Source organism: Myotis lucifugus, unplaced genomic scaffold (assembly GCF_000147115.1).
Source record: "Myotis lucifugus unplaced genomic scaffold, Myoluc2.0 scaffold_250, whole genome shotgun sequence".
NCBI lineage: Eukaryota > Metazoa > Chordata > Mammalia > Chiroptera > Vespertilionidae > Myotis > Myotis lucifugus.
This window is the reverse complement of record NW_005871298.1, coordinates 1,035,521-1,051,572: the sequence shown is the minus strand read 5'-3', so window position 1 is coordinate 1,051,572 and position 16,052 is coordinate 1,035,521. Positions and strand designations below refer to the sequence as shown.

Sequence of the window (16,052 nt, the reverse complement as noted above, 5' to 3'; positions counted from 1 at the left end):
AGAATGACTACTCAAGCGCCTGTTAGAACGTGTAAATGTGACGCCGGGGCTTCGTATCCTATAAGTCTAAGGTTCCTTTTTGCTATGAAAGTCTGGGGAGATCAGACTGCGAGGAAGCACAGCTAGTCGGGAGCCCCTGACGCGCAGTTTAGGCCTGAGGTGTCCGCGTCTCTGCTGACTCCTTAGCCCACAGCACTTCCTCCTTCTGTGCGGAGGCGCTCAGCTATTCTCCTTCCACTTCTTGCCCAAGTGCAAGATGTTTGAACTCCGTGCCCTCCTCAACAGAAGGACAGGGGACCCAGCACCAGGCACCAGCATTCCTTCCTCCTGCCTCTGCTCAGGGGCCTGGCCTCTTCCCCCAAAGTGCCAGCCTCCCTGTCTGAGCACGAAACATCTGCTGGAAGTCCATCTGCAAAAACAATACAGCGTTTGAGGACACGCTGGTGGACACCAGGGGGTTCCCAGCCATCCAGGCAGCAGACGGCCACCAGCCACGTGACCTCCTGCCACGGTGTAGCAGGCCAACCACCACCCGGGGCCATAGGGTCCCAGACGCTAGAGCCTGAAGGTAGACACCAATGAAAATGAAGCATGAATCAAAGCTGCCCTCCAGGCCAGCAGGTCACTGTAAGTCTAGGTTCCTCAAAAGGCCTGCAGACTATGCCAGTCCTATGCCGGGCGAGCGTGTATGAGCCTTGATACGGGCATTTCGGTTTTGGCTTTCACAGGCAGCTGTGGTATTTCTATCAAGACACAGACCGATTTCCATTGAGCTGTTTCACTCCACATTGTACCATATATATACTCTGTTCCATCTCCTCTCCACTCTGAAAATGTGTTCCACTAATAATCTCCTTTCTGGAAACTTCATTTTCTTTTTATGACCTTCGGGCATCTTCCTTCACGTCCACACATACTCTTACAAAATAAAGAAGGAGCCCGGCCAGTGTGGCTCAGTGGTTGAGCATCTACCTATGAACCTGGAGGTCATGGTTCAATTCCTGGTCAGGGCATATGCTTGATCCCCAGTGTGGGGAGTGCAGGAGGCAGCTGATCACTCATCATTGATGTTTCTGTCTCTCTTTCCCTCTCCCTTTCTCTCTGAAATCAATAAAAACATATAAAAAATAAAGAAAGAAAAAGAAGCCAACCACACGCTTCCTTGCCCTGCTACCAGTACCCCCCAAATAGCACACTCTCTGGCCGCCACTTCTTCATTGCCTGGCCGCTCCTTCACTCTTGCTGTTATCTGCTCTCCGCCAGTAGCCAGCCTGCTCAGTGGCTGCCAATGGCCAGCTCACCACATTCCTGGCCCTTTGGAGCAGATGTTGGTCTTACTTCAGGGCCTGTGGCTTGGGTCCCTCTGTGACAGGGAGTCTGAGTGGGGATTTGGGTTGTTTTCGGACCGGCCAGAAAGCAGGGTCTGGGGATCACACGGCATGAATGGGCCTTTCCCCACATCCAGTCAGAATGGGCTTGGACGTTTCCCCAACAAGGGCATCTGTCCTGGAGCCCCGAATCACTGGGCCCAGGCTGCCTCGGTCCATCTCTTCTCCCAGAAAGGAGGAAAAGGGGCCCGTGAGGCCTGGCCTCCTGATGTGGGGAGAAGCACACAGGCAGGTTTGGCCAGTGCTTTCGCTTTGCTGGTCTCTGCGTCTCATGCCCACGTCCACCCCTGCCCTGCCTAGCTAGCATCCTTCATTGCAGGGGTCTGTGCAAAGACCTTATTTTTTAAAAAGTCTATGAACACTGAAGTGCTGAGAAACAGAGATGGTTAGAAAACGCTCATTCTCCAAAGCCTCGGAAAAAACTGGGTGGAACGTTGCCCCCTTTTTGGAAATGGCTGGCCTCGGGCTGACCTCCTGCTGCCGCAAGACTCAGACATGAGGTCATGGCTCTGGTGGTAACATATACGGCGTCACCCCCACTCCCCACTGGATGCCAGACGCCTCGGAGGGGTGACCGAGGAGCCCGGGGGCACCGGTGGAAACTCCTGAAGGCACTTTTCTAAATGTTTAATGTTGGAAGCCAGAGTGTGTTGCCCCAGTCCACGCAGCGCACTGTTGCCGAACAAGACAGACAACACCAAGGATGGTGAGGTGAAGACCCGCTGGACAGCGCAGAGCAAATGAAGAACCGACCACCTGAGGGCCCAGGAGATGGGAAAGGCGGCCCGGAGGCCCTGTCCAAGGATCTCAGCTTTGATGGGGCTTGAGAATCATCAAACCCTTTCCCTCCGAATCTTAGCACCTTCGAGAGATCCCCAGCTGTCCCGGCCACTGACAGCAAACACTGTCTGCGAAGGCGGCCACTCTGTCCCTGGGCAGGGCTGGCTCAGAGAAAGCTTCCTCGTAGGTGAGCCCACATCTGTTTACCTGTAACATCAACTCCCGATATCAGTACCGACCTTTCTGGCCACAGAATAGCCCTTTCATCCTTGGGGGCACTGGTAGACCACCGGGCCAGGACTTCCAATGAAGAGTTAAAGCCAAGGTTATTAGTGGGCCTCAAAGAATTCTGGGTGTAGCGCATGTCAAATGACCTTTGTATCAAAGTGTTGGTGCTAGTGAACCCCCACCGTGGAGAAATCCTACGGGCAACTGCGCGCTCTCTGTGTGAACTCTCCCTTTCCCAAGCGCCTTCCTCCTGGCTGTGTCAGGTGACACTTCCAACAGGCTCACCGACCTGACCTGCGGCACCTGCCCCCTTCCCGGCTTAGTAAGAAGGGGGTGTGGGTGGCAGCCCTAAAGGCGGGGTTAAGAGGCTCCAGAGTGACCCCAAGGATAAGAGGAATTGAATGTGTAAACGTTCACATCCTTCAATCCTAAATCCATGGATCTAGATTTGCTGTGGGAACCCTAACTCATCGCTCAGGACAACACGAGCCAGGGCATCCCTGTATTTGTCATCCTGGGGCTGTTTCTGGGAAGGGGTTCTCACAGGCCATGTGCGGCCAGCCTCGGGCAGACCCCCTGGGCCACAGCTCCCTACTTGTTCTCCATTCCTCAGTTTACTTCCCTTGACACCCCAGGACTGGGTCAGCCTCTCGCAGGGTCTGCTGGAGCCCACGGGACCCTGGTAACCTCACGGCCCCCACCCGCAGTTCCTACAGCTTCTGCCCAACCAACGCCGATGGCAGGGGATCCAGCTTCCTTCCCTGGGTTGGCTCCCTGGGAAGCCAGTCTGGTTGGGAGCGGGCCAGGCAGAGGTCTCCCCCAGCCCTGGGGACCTGGGCTGCACCCTCCAGGCGGGGGGCTCCCTCCCCAGAAGGAGACAGGCACTTACTTTCCCTGAGGTAACTGAGGTGTGACAACAGCACTTCCGTGTTGTAGAGGGAGGTGGCTCGGAGGAAGTCCTCCTTGTTCATTTTGCACAGTTCCTTGCCGTCCATGTTCTGGAAAAAGGCCGTGTCAATGTCCATCAGGCCGTACTCCTTTATCGCCCACTCCAGCCACTGCCGCACGTGCTCCTGTGTCCACAGCGTGGGGTCTGCAGAGGACAAGGCCTGTCAGCCAGGGCTTCACCAAGCCTGGGCAGCCTCTCTCAGTCTTCCTCCCTCCCTCCTTCCCCTTCTCTCTCTCTGTCTCTTTCCTCTCCAATCTCCCTTTCCCTTTCCCCCACTCTCCCTCTCCACCCCCCTCCCCACGCTCACTGGGAAAGTGGGTTCCCTCCCAGATGGTCCTCCCAGAGCTCCATCTGGTCCAGGGCATCTGGCGCTGCCTGAACCACTTAGCACGCTGGGGAGGTTCTCAGATGCCTCACTCCACATCCTGACAGGACACTCTTTAAAGCTCTGGGAAGTCCATTGAAGCCTTTGCCTGAGAAATGGTGGCATCCAAGTGAAAATAAACACAGTTCCAGCCATCAGGGCCCAGCGTCTCTGGCAAGGGAAACCAGCTGCCTCTCGAGAACACTGATTTCATGGAAGAACACGAGCTCTCAGATGCTACAGAGAGAACACATCTGTGCACGCAGATGGCAGACCCGGTGGTGTGAGGCCTTAACATGGACCAGCCTGCGCTTTCTCCTTTTGGAGACAGCTGTGCTGAAATTTCTACCAGATCTTCCTCAAAACGTTTTTAGGATATTTAAGTCCCCAAAGATGAGAAACCTTTAGCCCTTCAGTGAACATAATAATGTAAGGACTGAGGCCATCTCCACGTAGGACCCTCATGACTGAGAAATGGTGTGTGTGTGTGTGTGGGGGGGGTGCACTCTGAGTGCTGATGGGGAGTCTAGTAGGTTCCACAGAGGTAGCCTTACAGCTTACCACCTAGCACAGTCTGGAAGCCATCTTTTTCCTTGGCAAACAATTAATAGTGAATCCAAGAAACACTTGACATCTGCTCATCAAAGAAGAAAATGACATGGCCCCTGGCCTCATGAAAGACCTGTCCACACGAAGCATGCAGGCAGGAATGCACAGAGCTAAGCAACACATTTTGCAGTGGGCGTTGAAGCAACCGGAAGAGGAGGACCTTCGTGTAAACCTGGAGCGTCAAGGAGGGCCTTCTGGAGGAGGAGGGAGACTGGGCACGGTATGTCAGCTGTCAGCCGCAGCTTCTACTGGGCCTCTTTGATCGGCAGGCTTATTGGGTAGGAGTATCTGTGCCACCTTTCAACCCCATCACCCTCCCCTAAGAGTCTGGGCAAAACTGGACATCAGAGCTTCTGCCGTTGCCCTGGTCTGGCACGGTCCCCTGCTTCTCCTTGGTGATTGCATGTGAGAATTAGGCTGGAAGTGGCTGTGTAAAGTGCCCAGCAGCAGGCCCTGCATGGGGTGGTCGCTGCATGTGTGCTGAAGGTCGGGGGGGGGCGGAGAGCTGGAAAGAGGAGAGTGAGGAGAGGGGAGTCTGGAGTTACAGGTCACGGGCTGCTGCTGACTGTCATACCACAACCCAGTGCCCGCAGGCCAGATCTGGGGTGCCTCCTGTGTGCCCCCTGCTCCACCTGTCCTGTTTTTCACTGATCAAGAAAATCCTACAAAATGGCTTTTATCTTCATTCTCCAGATGGAAAGTGAAGTCTTGAAAGGTTAAGGCCTTAGCTCAACCTAAATCCAGGTCTGAGCGGGGGTTCCAATCCAAGTCTCCCCAGGACTTCATGTAGTCCAGGTGGGTGGGTCTTTTCTTCTCACAGTCCTTCCTGAACTTATAGCTTCATTGTATAAGTCAGAGACAATTGGGCATAGACCATTGGTAACTGGAAATAATTTTGCACCATTTCAGAATTCTAAAGAAAAATGGAGGAGGCTGGGGTGGTGGGTTATGTAGCATATTATTTTATCTGATCTCCTCTGCTTCTTCTAATTCTCATTTTTAGCGTGCAAGGCCTCAGATCCCACGCCACACCATGTATTTAATGTATTTATTTCCTCCCTTGCTTGGGACTCTATCACAGTATTATTTCTCTCCCTTTAGAGCACAATGAATTCTAAATCTTCCTCTCTGGATCATGCTAACCTCTTCCAAATTTCCTGGATGATTGGTCCCAATTTCTTCCTATCTGAACTTGGACCTGGTGGTTAACTAGGGCCCTCATTTACACTTGTCTTAAAATCCCACCATGAGTGCAATAGGTTCCTCCACTGATGTTTTATTGCCTTGATCTGTGGACATTATTGCCCAGTGAAACTTCCCCTCACGTCCAGCAGGCTGGCCTGGAGGAAGCCACAGTGTCTGAGGGTAATGCCTAATGACTGAGCCAGAGGGAAAGCAGGGAAGTCAATCCATAGCTAGTGAGTTCATTATATGAAGTGCTTTAAAAATCCCTTGATATGAACTTCACCGTTTTCATTATTACTGCCCTAGTTACCTTGGTCCACTGCAGACTGACATTTTGATATTCTTTTTGAAGATATTTCAACATCCATTTAGAGTTGAAGGGCCAACCAAGCAGTCTGGCCGTCTTTGTCCCTTTCTCCTACTCCCTCCCCCCACCCCCCAAAGAGTCTACAGAAATGTACACATTGGGTTAAGTAAGACAATCTCGGATCCCCTAACCCTTCTGTCCTCAAGATCTCCTTCCCATGCTGGCCACTGGCGAGGCTGGGGAGTTCAATACCAAACCACCAGAGGCCTGGCTTGGTTTGGCTTGGCCTTGGGGAGTCCGCAGAGGCCCCACCATGCCCACAGCAGTGCGGTTCCATTGTCTGCCACCTTCTGATGTGAAGGCAGAAGACACGGTTCTCTTGGACATGACAGATGCACCTGAGCTATAGACATTCCTAGCTGGGGTCCTGGAGGAGATCACGCATGAAGTGACATAGGTCACACAATGTGGGTGAAGCAGTTCAATGGTGCCCAGCACCCCGAAGTGCTCATTAACGGAGCTACTCCTTCTCCTCCTTTGTGAGCTCACGTGCTTGTGGAAGAAGGAAACTTAAAAGGCTCGTGAGCAGCTTTGAGGTCCTACGGGGCACAGACACATCCCTGTTAGCCACGGATCCCCACCCCTCCCACCTTGAACTTGGCCCAGCACACCAGGGTGTAGCTGTAGTCCCAGGAGATGGGGAGACACAGCTTCCCATGGAAAATGAATACAAAGGGCCTGGGGGGAGTGGCCCACACGAAGCCACACCTTCTAGACCAAGAAGCAACTGCCTTTGGATCTCCTCAAAGAGATGTCTAATCCTTGCCTCACACACAACTGCGTTTGTATTTTTCCAAATGCAAGGGGCATTGCCTTCTCGGTAGAGTTATTTTGGTCAAATGACTCTTAATCTCTGCCCTATAATTCATGTTGCTTAAGGTTTGGACGTTCTAGCTCCTTCTACCTGGCACCAACCCCACACGGTTCAGTTTTCAGACTCCCTTTTGGACCTGGCGGCTGAGCTTGCTGGTCTAGCCGAGGCCGAGCGTCCAGCCAATACAGGGAAGACTCGAACAATGATTTTATTTTCTGTACCCAACTGCACTAATACCTAGGAAAAATAGGCTTTTTTTACATAATGACATAACTCGCTGCACACATGGTAAGGCACTCCATTTGTTAAATATAGTTATTTCTATTTTGAGACTGGACGCGCTGGCTATAATTTTGGAAAGGTGGGACCCTGTGGATGCCAGGAGCGCATGCCCGATGGGCACGACAGACCTCTGTAGCCACTCTGCTCCTTCCAGGGAGGGTGGGCACGCCTGGGACTTCCCTGGGCTCTTGCTCTCTGAGCCGGCCTCGCCCTATGGGACCAGGCACTGGCACAGAGTCTGTGATGGGATCTGCACTCAGGGTTCTGGTGACATTTGGACAGGGTCTTGGAAGGCAGCTGAGGAAGAAGGTGAGAGACCAGGGCACCAGGTAAAAGTTGAGATGCCCTGGGGACAGGCCTGCCCTTCAACTACTCGCCCAGAGAGTGAGGACGTGGATGCCCGCCAGCAACCTGGTTCCCACGGTACCTGCGGGGACGATCACCCTTCTTTCGTTGGTGGTCATGTTGGGAGGAGGGGGGCCGTTCTTCTCGTCCATGTAGCTGTTGTAGTTCATGGCATTGGACTCGCCTCCACCAACCAGCTTGCTGCATTTGCTGACGCTGCAGTCCACCGGAGACTCCCTAGATGGAGAAGAGACAAAAGCCAGGAAGTCATCGCTGCCACTGTGGTCCCCACAGCACGGAGCTCACCCTGGCCAATCGCTCAGACAACCGGAGTCATTTCCCAGCCCCACCTGGTGCAGGATGGTGAGGATGCTGCTGAAGCCGCCTTATTTCTTTTTTTAAAAAACATGTTTTTATTGATTTCAGAGAGGAAGGGAGAGGGAGAGAAATATTAATGATGAGAATCATCCATTGGCTGCCTTCTGCATGCCCTCTACTGGGGATCAAACCTGCAACCCTGGCATGTGCCCTGACCTGGAATTGAAGTAACCTTGACCTCCTGGGTTCATGGGTTGATGCTCAACCACTGAGCCACACCAGCTAGGCACTGCCACCATATTTCTATTCTCCACACTGCCACCAGAGTTTTCTTCCAATCCCAGCCTGGTCCTAGAATTGCCATACTTAAAAACTTTTGGCAGCTCCTACTGCCCTCAGACTAGAGCAGCGGTTCTCAACCTGTGGGTCGCAACTCCTTTGGGGGTCGAATGACCCTTTCACAGGGGTTGCCTAAGACCATCTTGCATATCAGATATTTACATTATGATTCATAACAGTAGCAACATTACAGTTATGAAGTAGCAATGAAAATAATGTTATGGTTGGGGGTCACCACAACATGAGGAACTGTATTAAAGGGTCGCGGCATTAGGAAGGTTGAGAACCACTGGACTAGAGTCTGGACTTCTCAGCACAGGACTGCAGTTCCCACCTGCCTGCAGCTGACACTTTTCACCTTGTTACCAGGCAGGCTACACCTGGCTCCCCATACTGTGTCTGCATTGGTCCTAGGACTGTCATGCCCTGTTGGCTTGGCAGGTGCCCAGGCCCTTGCTGGATGAGGGAGTTTCCTGGGATGGTGACATTACCTTTTTGTAACCTCGATGTAGATGATCGCCAGCTTTATACAGAACCTTGTACAGGGGATGAGCGATAGCTGTTTCCTGAGCGAATTATTTCTATTGCACGCATATCATTTCAACACATTTTTCATACGTTGTTCTATTTGAACTTCCCGATAGCCATCCAAGATAGGCCTGGCAAGGGTTAATGGGTCCTTGCTATGGTTAAGGCAACTGAGAGGCGAGGTGACTGGGCCAGGGTCACCCAGCTAGTACAGGTGGCAGCAGGGTCTTTAATGTTAAGCTTCCCCATCCAAACACACATGCGGAAGAGCTGGTTGCTGGGTGGAGGAGGAATAGAATCCAAGAACTTCAACCTGGTATGGAGAGGCTGTGGCCTTGTGGCGTTTCCCAGCCCTGGCACCACACTCACAGGGGAAGTATACAGAGGTGCACAAGGGACAGGGCCAATCACCCAACCTGGTCTCAGAGTCTGTAGCCCAGTTAGCCCCTGAGGTTTTGCAAGAGGCTGCTCACTGGCTTCTGTCAGCAACAAGCAGCCATCTGGAGATCCGAGCATGCGGCCTCCTGGCGCCTAGAGCAGGTTGGCAGGACATGCCACATACCCCAGGGCAGCGTCACGGACCCTCTCCCCGTGCCCAGGGCAAGTGGCATCCAGCCCTGTCCTAGCTTTCACTTGCCACTCAGCAGCAGCAGCAGGACCAACGCAGGCAGCCAGGCCAAGGGGAGGCTGCAGCTGCGGGTCTACGGAGCAGGAAGCTCCGGTTCTTCCACGCGGGAGACCAGCCAGCTCTCTCAAGAGCTCCAGACCAGCCTTCAGACCCAGGAGTTCAGATGAGGTTCAGATGACAGCCGCCCGGCTCGGCCGCCCAACCCCTCCGGCCTTCGGAAGGCCTGGCCGCTGCCTCCCTCACTCTGCTGTGGTCGGGGACTGACCATCAGGAGGCCCCAGGCAGCAGGGCGCTGCCAGATGGGGTCCCGCTCCTCTCGCAAGGCGGTGGCAGTAGCTCCACTCACAGGGAGAGCAGCCCAGCCACGAACGCAGAAGAGGCGGGGGCAGCCCTGCGGGGGGGACTCGGGTCGGCCGGGGAGGCTGAGCACATTCAATAAAGTAAATTAAATGAATTTGTTTCTTAATCTGAAAGGAAAAAAATATTGAAGATCACTTATCATGGCTGGGAGATAAATGCTCCACTGAGATATTAGAAGTCAGACGGTAATTTTTTCCTGATGTCGTACAGAGGGGAACATGGGCTGAAAATGAAAATAAGATGTATAACTTACACATGTTAGAATTTAAGGTTTTACTATTCGCCTACTGTTTTTCCAGGCAGAGAACCAAGAGCCAGCCGTCAGAAACCCAGACTGTTGAAGGTTTAATGTCCCCGTGGCAGTGCGAGGGAGGCAGTAGCTCATCAGGACTTTTCACCAGGGGTTGGCCTTTGGCTTCTGCTGTTTAAGGACTTGGCCTGAGATGAAGCCGTCCCTGAAAGACCCTGGTCCTGGGTCTGAGCTGGGCCATGGCCAAGCTCACTGGGCTCCTCATGGCTAACCGCAAGTGAGGGTATGCGCACACACACATACACACATATGCATGCACGCATGCACACAACAACACACACGTGCATACATGCACACCCAACATATACACACACATATGCACACATCCTCACCCCAGTGCACACATTCGCACATGCATGTACACCCCAACACATGCATGCACACCCAATGCACACACACCCATACACACGCATACCCCAACATGCACACACATACATGCATGTCCAACGCACACCAACACATACATGCACATACTTAGAGCATGTGTGCACACCCAGGTACATGCATGCACGCATGCACACACATGCATATGCACACACCAAGCCACCAGGGCCTGGCAGCCTTTCTCAGTGTACTTGTTCACTGTGAAACAACTCAAGTGCAGCAGAAGTGGGAGGATTAAGTTGGCCTTTAACCAAGAGAGCAGCGTCTCATTGGCTGGGAACTCGGGGGCAGAGGGTGGGGTTGCCCGAGCACACACTTCCCCGGGAGGAAGCCGAGCGCGAGGGCCATGGGCAGGGATGATGCCTTTCAGCCTGGAGCACACTGTCTGTCCAGGGCAGCGTGACGGGGGAAGAGGCTGCTCTGTGGGCTGCTCTCCCCTTAGGGACGCTGGGGAGATGAGTTTCACAACATCCTTTCCCACATCAGCCAGGCCTCTGGGGGTTTCTGGGCCCCAAACTGACCCCTGCCATGCAGAGGTGAGAAGACAGAACCTCAGAAATCCCTGAAATGATAGCCATTTAAGCACCTCTGGCAGGGCCAGTCCTGGTGCCAGGAGTGGAGAAAAATAAGTTTGAAAAAAGAGAACATTTGGTGAAAGCTACCAGGTATGTTGCCTGGTAAGAAGAGGCACCTGCTGGAAGGTGGGTACTGAGGAGGCAGGAGCACCCGCTCCTGGTATCAGAACCATGGTCAAGGCCAGGGTTCTCTTGCTGGGTGACTCCTGGGAGCTGCTCAGTGCTCAGAGCCTCCTTACTTCCTATCCCATAGAAACTCGCATCTGTCTGCTTCCTCCTCTTCCCTTCCTCAGCCCGTGTTCACACCTGCTCCCCAGCTGGGCGGGATGCTCTGTTTGAACAGGCCCTGTCCTCAGCCTCAGACCCCTCAGCTAGGATCTGCACTGGGGTGCCCTCTGGGAGAAGCCTGGCCCCAGCCTGGACCGCGGCCCTTGCCAGGCCAGCCCTGCTCTGACGGCTCAGGAGAGAAAGAAGCCACACACACCTTTATTCCCATGCTCTCAGCCGCTCTGCCTCCTCCAGACGGCATCCCCTCGTGTGTGGCCACTGGGCTCCACAGCTACTGCTAAGGGGGGGGGGTGTCCAGGTGAAGCACAGCATAAAGGCTGCTCTTTACCGAGGCAGCTGGCACCTGTGAAGGGGCCGGATGAAAACAAGAGGGCGGGGAGGAGGAGCACAGATGGAGGGAGGAGGCTCGGCCAGTCAGTTGGTCTACACCACCGCGGATTTGTATTGAGACCTGCACTTATAGCTAGCACACGGCCAGGGCCCACCGGCAGCTGACGCACTGGGACAGGTGACAGGAGGGCTGGGCGGCCACAATAGGGCAGGGAGGAGGTGGTGGCTCCGACAGGTTAACTCCGAGCATGTCCATCTCGGCCACGGCTCAGAAAGCCACGGGTCAAAAAGCCACAGCAGGAAAGCCACGACATGGAGGCCACGGCAGGGAGGTCACACCATGGGGGACCACGGCATGGGGGGCATGAACCTTGCAGCCTGGCCCTTTATTTTCACCCCGGGACATAAGCTCCGTCCTCCTCTGGTCCTATTTTTGCGTGTTCAGGGAACATTGTTTTACAGAGACCACTACTGATTTCCAAGAAGTGGCTTACAAACTGTTAAGCTGTTTAAAACAAGATGAGCAACCTTCAGTATTTGAATAAAAGGAGATTTCAAAGACCTCTCCCAAAGAATACCCCTTCGACCAAAAACATTTTCTCTATCTTGCCATTGAACTCAGGGCACCTTCACTCAGGGGGTGTCAACCCATCCACGAAGCTATAGCCGGGCTCACCATCAGGGATGCCCAAGACTCACACGGATCATGTGAAGTCTCAAGGCTGCCCAAGACTCACACGGATCACGTGAAGTCTCAAGGCTACCCAATCAATGGCCATATGTACATTGGGACCTGTCATGTGTGTCTTCCATGTAATGTGTGCACATTGTGCAAAATTAAGCAAATCTTGCCCTGCTGGCATGGCTCAGTGGTTGAGCATCAACCCATGAACCAAGAGGTTCGGGTTCGATCCCCTGTCAGGGCACATGCCCAGGTTGTTGGCTCGATCCCCAGTAGGGGGTGTGCAGGAGGCAGCCATTCGATGTCTCTCTCTCTCATCATGTTCCTATTTCTCTCTTCCTCTCCCTTCCTTTCTCTCCCTCAAATTAATAAAAACATATATTTAAATTTTTTTTAATTAAGCAAATCTGTGTTGTCCTTAGGATTTCTATAGGATCTATACGTAGATGACTGCAGATGCTTTTTTGGTTTTGAAAAGAAGATGAAACAAGTTAAAAGCAAATTTCAAGAAAAGAAAGGAAATCACCCGTAATAAAGCCATCGCACTGACCACATCCCTAATTTAAGGCCCATACATAGTAGATGCTCATAGCTTCTCGGGAATCCTGCAGCCGGCTTCCCACCCAGGTGTGTGTGGCATGCTTCACACTGCAAGCTTTAGCCCTCAGGACGCCCCTTAGGAAGGCCTGAGAGCAGGAGGTACACGGCGTGTGAGGCCGCTCTTCCTGTCTGTGAAGCGTGAAGTGCCTAGGCATCTAATAAGGACATCCAGATCCCGGTGGGCAGAGTCACACGGGACGCAGAGCCTGCACGCCAGGCGCACCAGGCAAGCAAGGCCTTGCGTCTCCTCCCCATAAACCCATACTCTCTCCTTCACGGATGCTGCCCCAGCCCCGTGGCTGAGGCAGGATGCAGCTGAGTTACTTGCAGACCACAGCTTGGATCGAGTTGTGGGGCCTACATCCAGCATAGAACCTATGGCGCTGCTGTTTCAGGAACAACGCGCACTAACAGACACAACCACACAGGAAGAGGAAGGAAAGAGCGCCTCCTGCCATGGAGCCAGCCCGGCCTTCTCTGGCTCCTCAGCCCTCCGTCCTCCCACTGCACCTTTGTTCAAATGACTTGCTCCTTGGATAAAAAGGAAGAAGGGGCCCTAGCCGGTGTGGTTCAGTGGTTGGAGCATCAGCCAGTGCACTGAAGGGTCACAGGTTCGATTCTATGTCAAGGGCACATACCTGGGTTGCAGGTTTGATCCCTGGCTCAGGTCAGAGCGCCTACAGGAAGCAACCAATTGATGTTCTCTCTCCCACATCAATGTCTCTGTCCCTGTCTCTCCCCCCTCCCTCCCTTCCACTCTCTCTAAAAATCAATCGACAAAATATCCTTGGGGAGGATTATTAAAACAAAACAAAAAAAGGAGGAAGGGCACTTTAGCTTCTCAGAGGCATCTATGGGGCTCAGGAAACCTGAAGGAGTAACTCAGAAACCCATGTTATCAACGAACATGGAGAGAAGTCACTCTGAACCACAGGACGGTCCAAACTCCTCTAGCCCAGTGCTGTCCACGCAAAGTAGAATGTGAGCCACACATACAGCTTTAAGTTTTCTAGCAGCCACATGTTCAAAATTTTCAAAAAGAGGTGAAATGAATTTTAATAATATATTAAAATATATGAACTCAATATAGCTAAAAGATTATTTCAGCATAATCAATATAAAAATAATGAAGGAACTATTTTACTCTTTTCCCCATATAAGCCTTCTACATCCAGTGTGTGTTATAGGTGGAGTGCACATGTCCCTGTCGAACTAGCCAAATTTCAAGTGCTCAAAAGCAACACGTGGCTAGTGGCCGCTGCATGGACAGCACGAGTCTAGTCCATGAGCCGAGAGAGCCCTGATTGTATCCTCTGCTTTGGCTTTCTCATCTCAAGTGAGGACGGATCTTTTGCATGAAAAATGCCTTTATCAATGATACTCAGGGGATAGGAGAAGCCTCAGTGTCGAGGATGAGAGATTTCAAGAGCCTGGCATCTGTTGGCCCATGTTATTGCTTTTTGCAGATCAAATCATAGCATCTGACACGCTCCCATCCTAAGCAAAGACATTTTCCTGAAAATCCTCGCTTCCTGCTGCCCACCAGCCCCGCTTCCATGCGAGCACTTAGCGAATATTTATGAGGTGCTGGCGACGGCTGTGGCGAACCTGCTGGGCTCCCAGAGTCCACGGCATCTTCTTTGTTTCTCCGGGGGCTGTGCATACATCCGTCTTCCTGAGCCTACGTTGTCACCTGCTGACGGTCTGGGTCAGGACAGGCCAATCAAAGGCAGGGGCCGCTCTGTGCAGCCACACAGCCCTCCTCCATCTGCTGGGCGCCTGGAGCCGGGAGGGAGCGGCCAGGGGCTCTGAAATTGATTTCTGTGGGGACCCTCTTTGTCCAGTATTAGTGTCTGGGAGTGCTCGGGGCTTCCTTGAGCAGTTGAGCACAAACACAGGCTCCGTCTGAGGCAGAGACCAAGGCCTACCTGGGTCTCTGTCCTGTGGGCTCACACACTAATGCCCTACATGACCCTGAGTCAGCATCTTCACCTTTGAGCCGGGTTAGCCACACATTCATTCACTTATTCACTGAACAGCTATCTACCCAGTATCTCTCGTGTGCTCAGTAAAAAGTATGAAGCTCTGCCCGGCCAGTGTGGCTCAATGGGTTGAGTGTTGCCCTATGAACCAGGGATCACAGTTCGATTCCCAGTCAGGGCACATATCCAGGTTGCAGGTTTGACCCCCAGTAGGGGACATGCTTAAGGCAGCTGATCAATGATTCTGTCTCATCATTGATGTCTCTATCTCTCTCTCCCTCACTCTTCCTCTCTGAAATCAATAAAAACATACCAGTATATATATATATATAACAAAGCTCTGCCCACATTTAATGGGGGATGTGATAAGAGCCCAGAAGAGCTAAAAAGAAGACTCAAGGCAGGCTAGAGTGACAGGTGCTGTTTTAGATCAGAGGGTCAGGGAAGACCCCTCAGAAGGTGACATTGAGGCAGAGACCTGAAACAAGGAAGGAGAGAGTCACATGACAAGATGAAGTAGGAAGATTCCAGAAGGAAGAAATGCAAGAGACTCTGAGGCAGGAGTGCGCTTGGTACCCAGGGGCAGCTGGAGTCTCGTGTGGCTGGCGTGCAGGGAGGGAGTGAAGTGGGAGGAGGGTGGAAAGAGGGTGTAGGGGAGGTGCAGGAGGGACTTGGGCTTTTGTCATAAGCCAGGGAAGGATTGTGAGCAAGACAGTTAGATGTTTTGAAAGGATGAATCTAGCTGCTGTGAAGAGGAAGTGGGGAGAGCAGGATGCCATGGGGTGTGTGTGTGTGTGGGGGGGGGAGGCTGGAAGGAGAGTGCTGCTGGCTCGGCTGGAGGTGGGCGGTGCAGGTGAGCGGCGGTTGGATTCAGGCTCCAACAGACAGAACTCTCCCCCAGGGTGGGATCTGGGAGCTGTGGTGGCCAGGCCTGTGTGGGAGGCTTTGCTGGATGGCATTCCTTACTGCCGGGGGGGAGTGTTGGCAGCAATGAGAGGGTGCACACAGAAGCACCGCACCAGGCAGAGAGGGAGGGAGGGAGGTGGCCCCTAGGCCAGGAGCCAGCAAGCCTCGGCTCTCGGCTCTCATGCCGCTTTGCCTCCTCTGAATCCTTAGACAAGTCACTGACCCCTCTGAGCTCAGGTGTCTTTCTATGTCAGGATGGAATTCCTGTGTCTCCCTCCTAGGAGAGAGGTGGGGAGCAAGTGCTAAGATAATATGGAGAAGTGTTTGACACACTACACCCTACCTACGCTGTGAGGAGCGCATGATCCTTACTGTCTATGTGGAGAGACACTCATTTAAGGGGCTTCCGGCTCAGAACCCCTGAGCCGCCCTGAAATCCGAGATGTGAGATGGTGGCCGGGGATCCCAGGGACTGCTTTGGTTAGTGGGAGAGATGTGGTAGGTCTGGGTG

At 53.0% G+C, this 16,052-nt stretch overlaps 1 protein-coding gene across 1 annotated transcript in view; it reads right to left on the bottom strand.

Moving 5' to 3' along the window:
* LOC102441238 (Friend leukemia integration 1 transcription factor-like) overlaps positions 1 to 16,052 on the bottom strand; it is a 73,527-nt gene that overhangs the window by 14,349 nt on the left and 43,126 nt on the right. Inside the window, exons 4-5 of the mRNA XM_023762545.1 lie at positions 7,394 to 7,548; positions 3,286 to 3,489 (exon numbers count right to left, since the gene is read on the bottom strand). Coding sequence (XP_023618313.1) covers positions 3,286 to 3,489; positions 7,394 to 7,548 — 359 coding nt within the window. The remainder of the gene's footprint in view (positions 1 to 3,285; positions 3,490 to 7,393; positions 7,549 to 16,052) is intronic.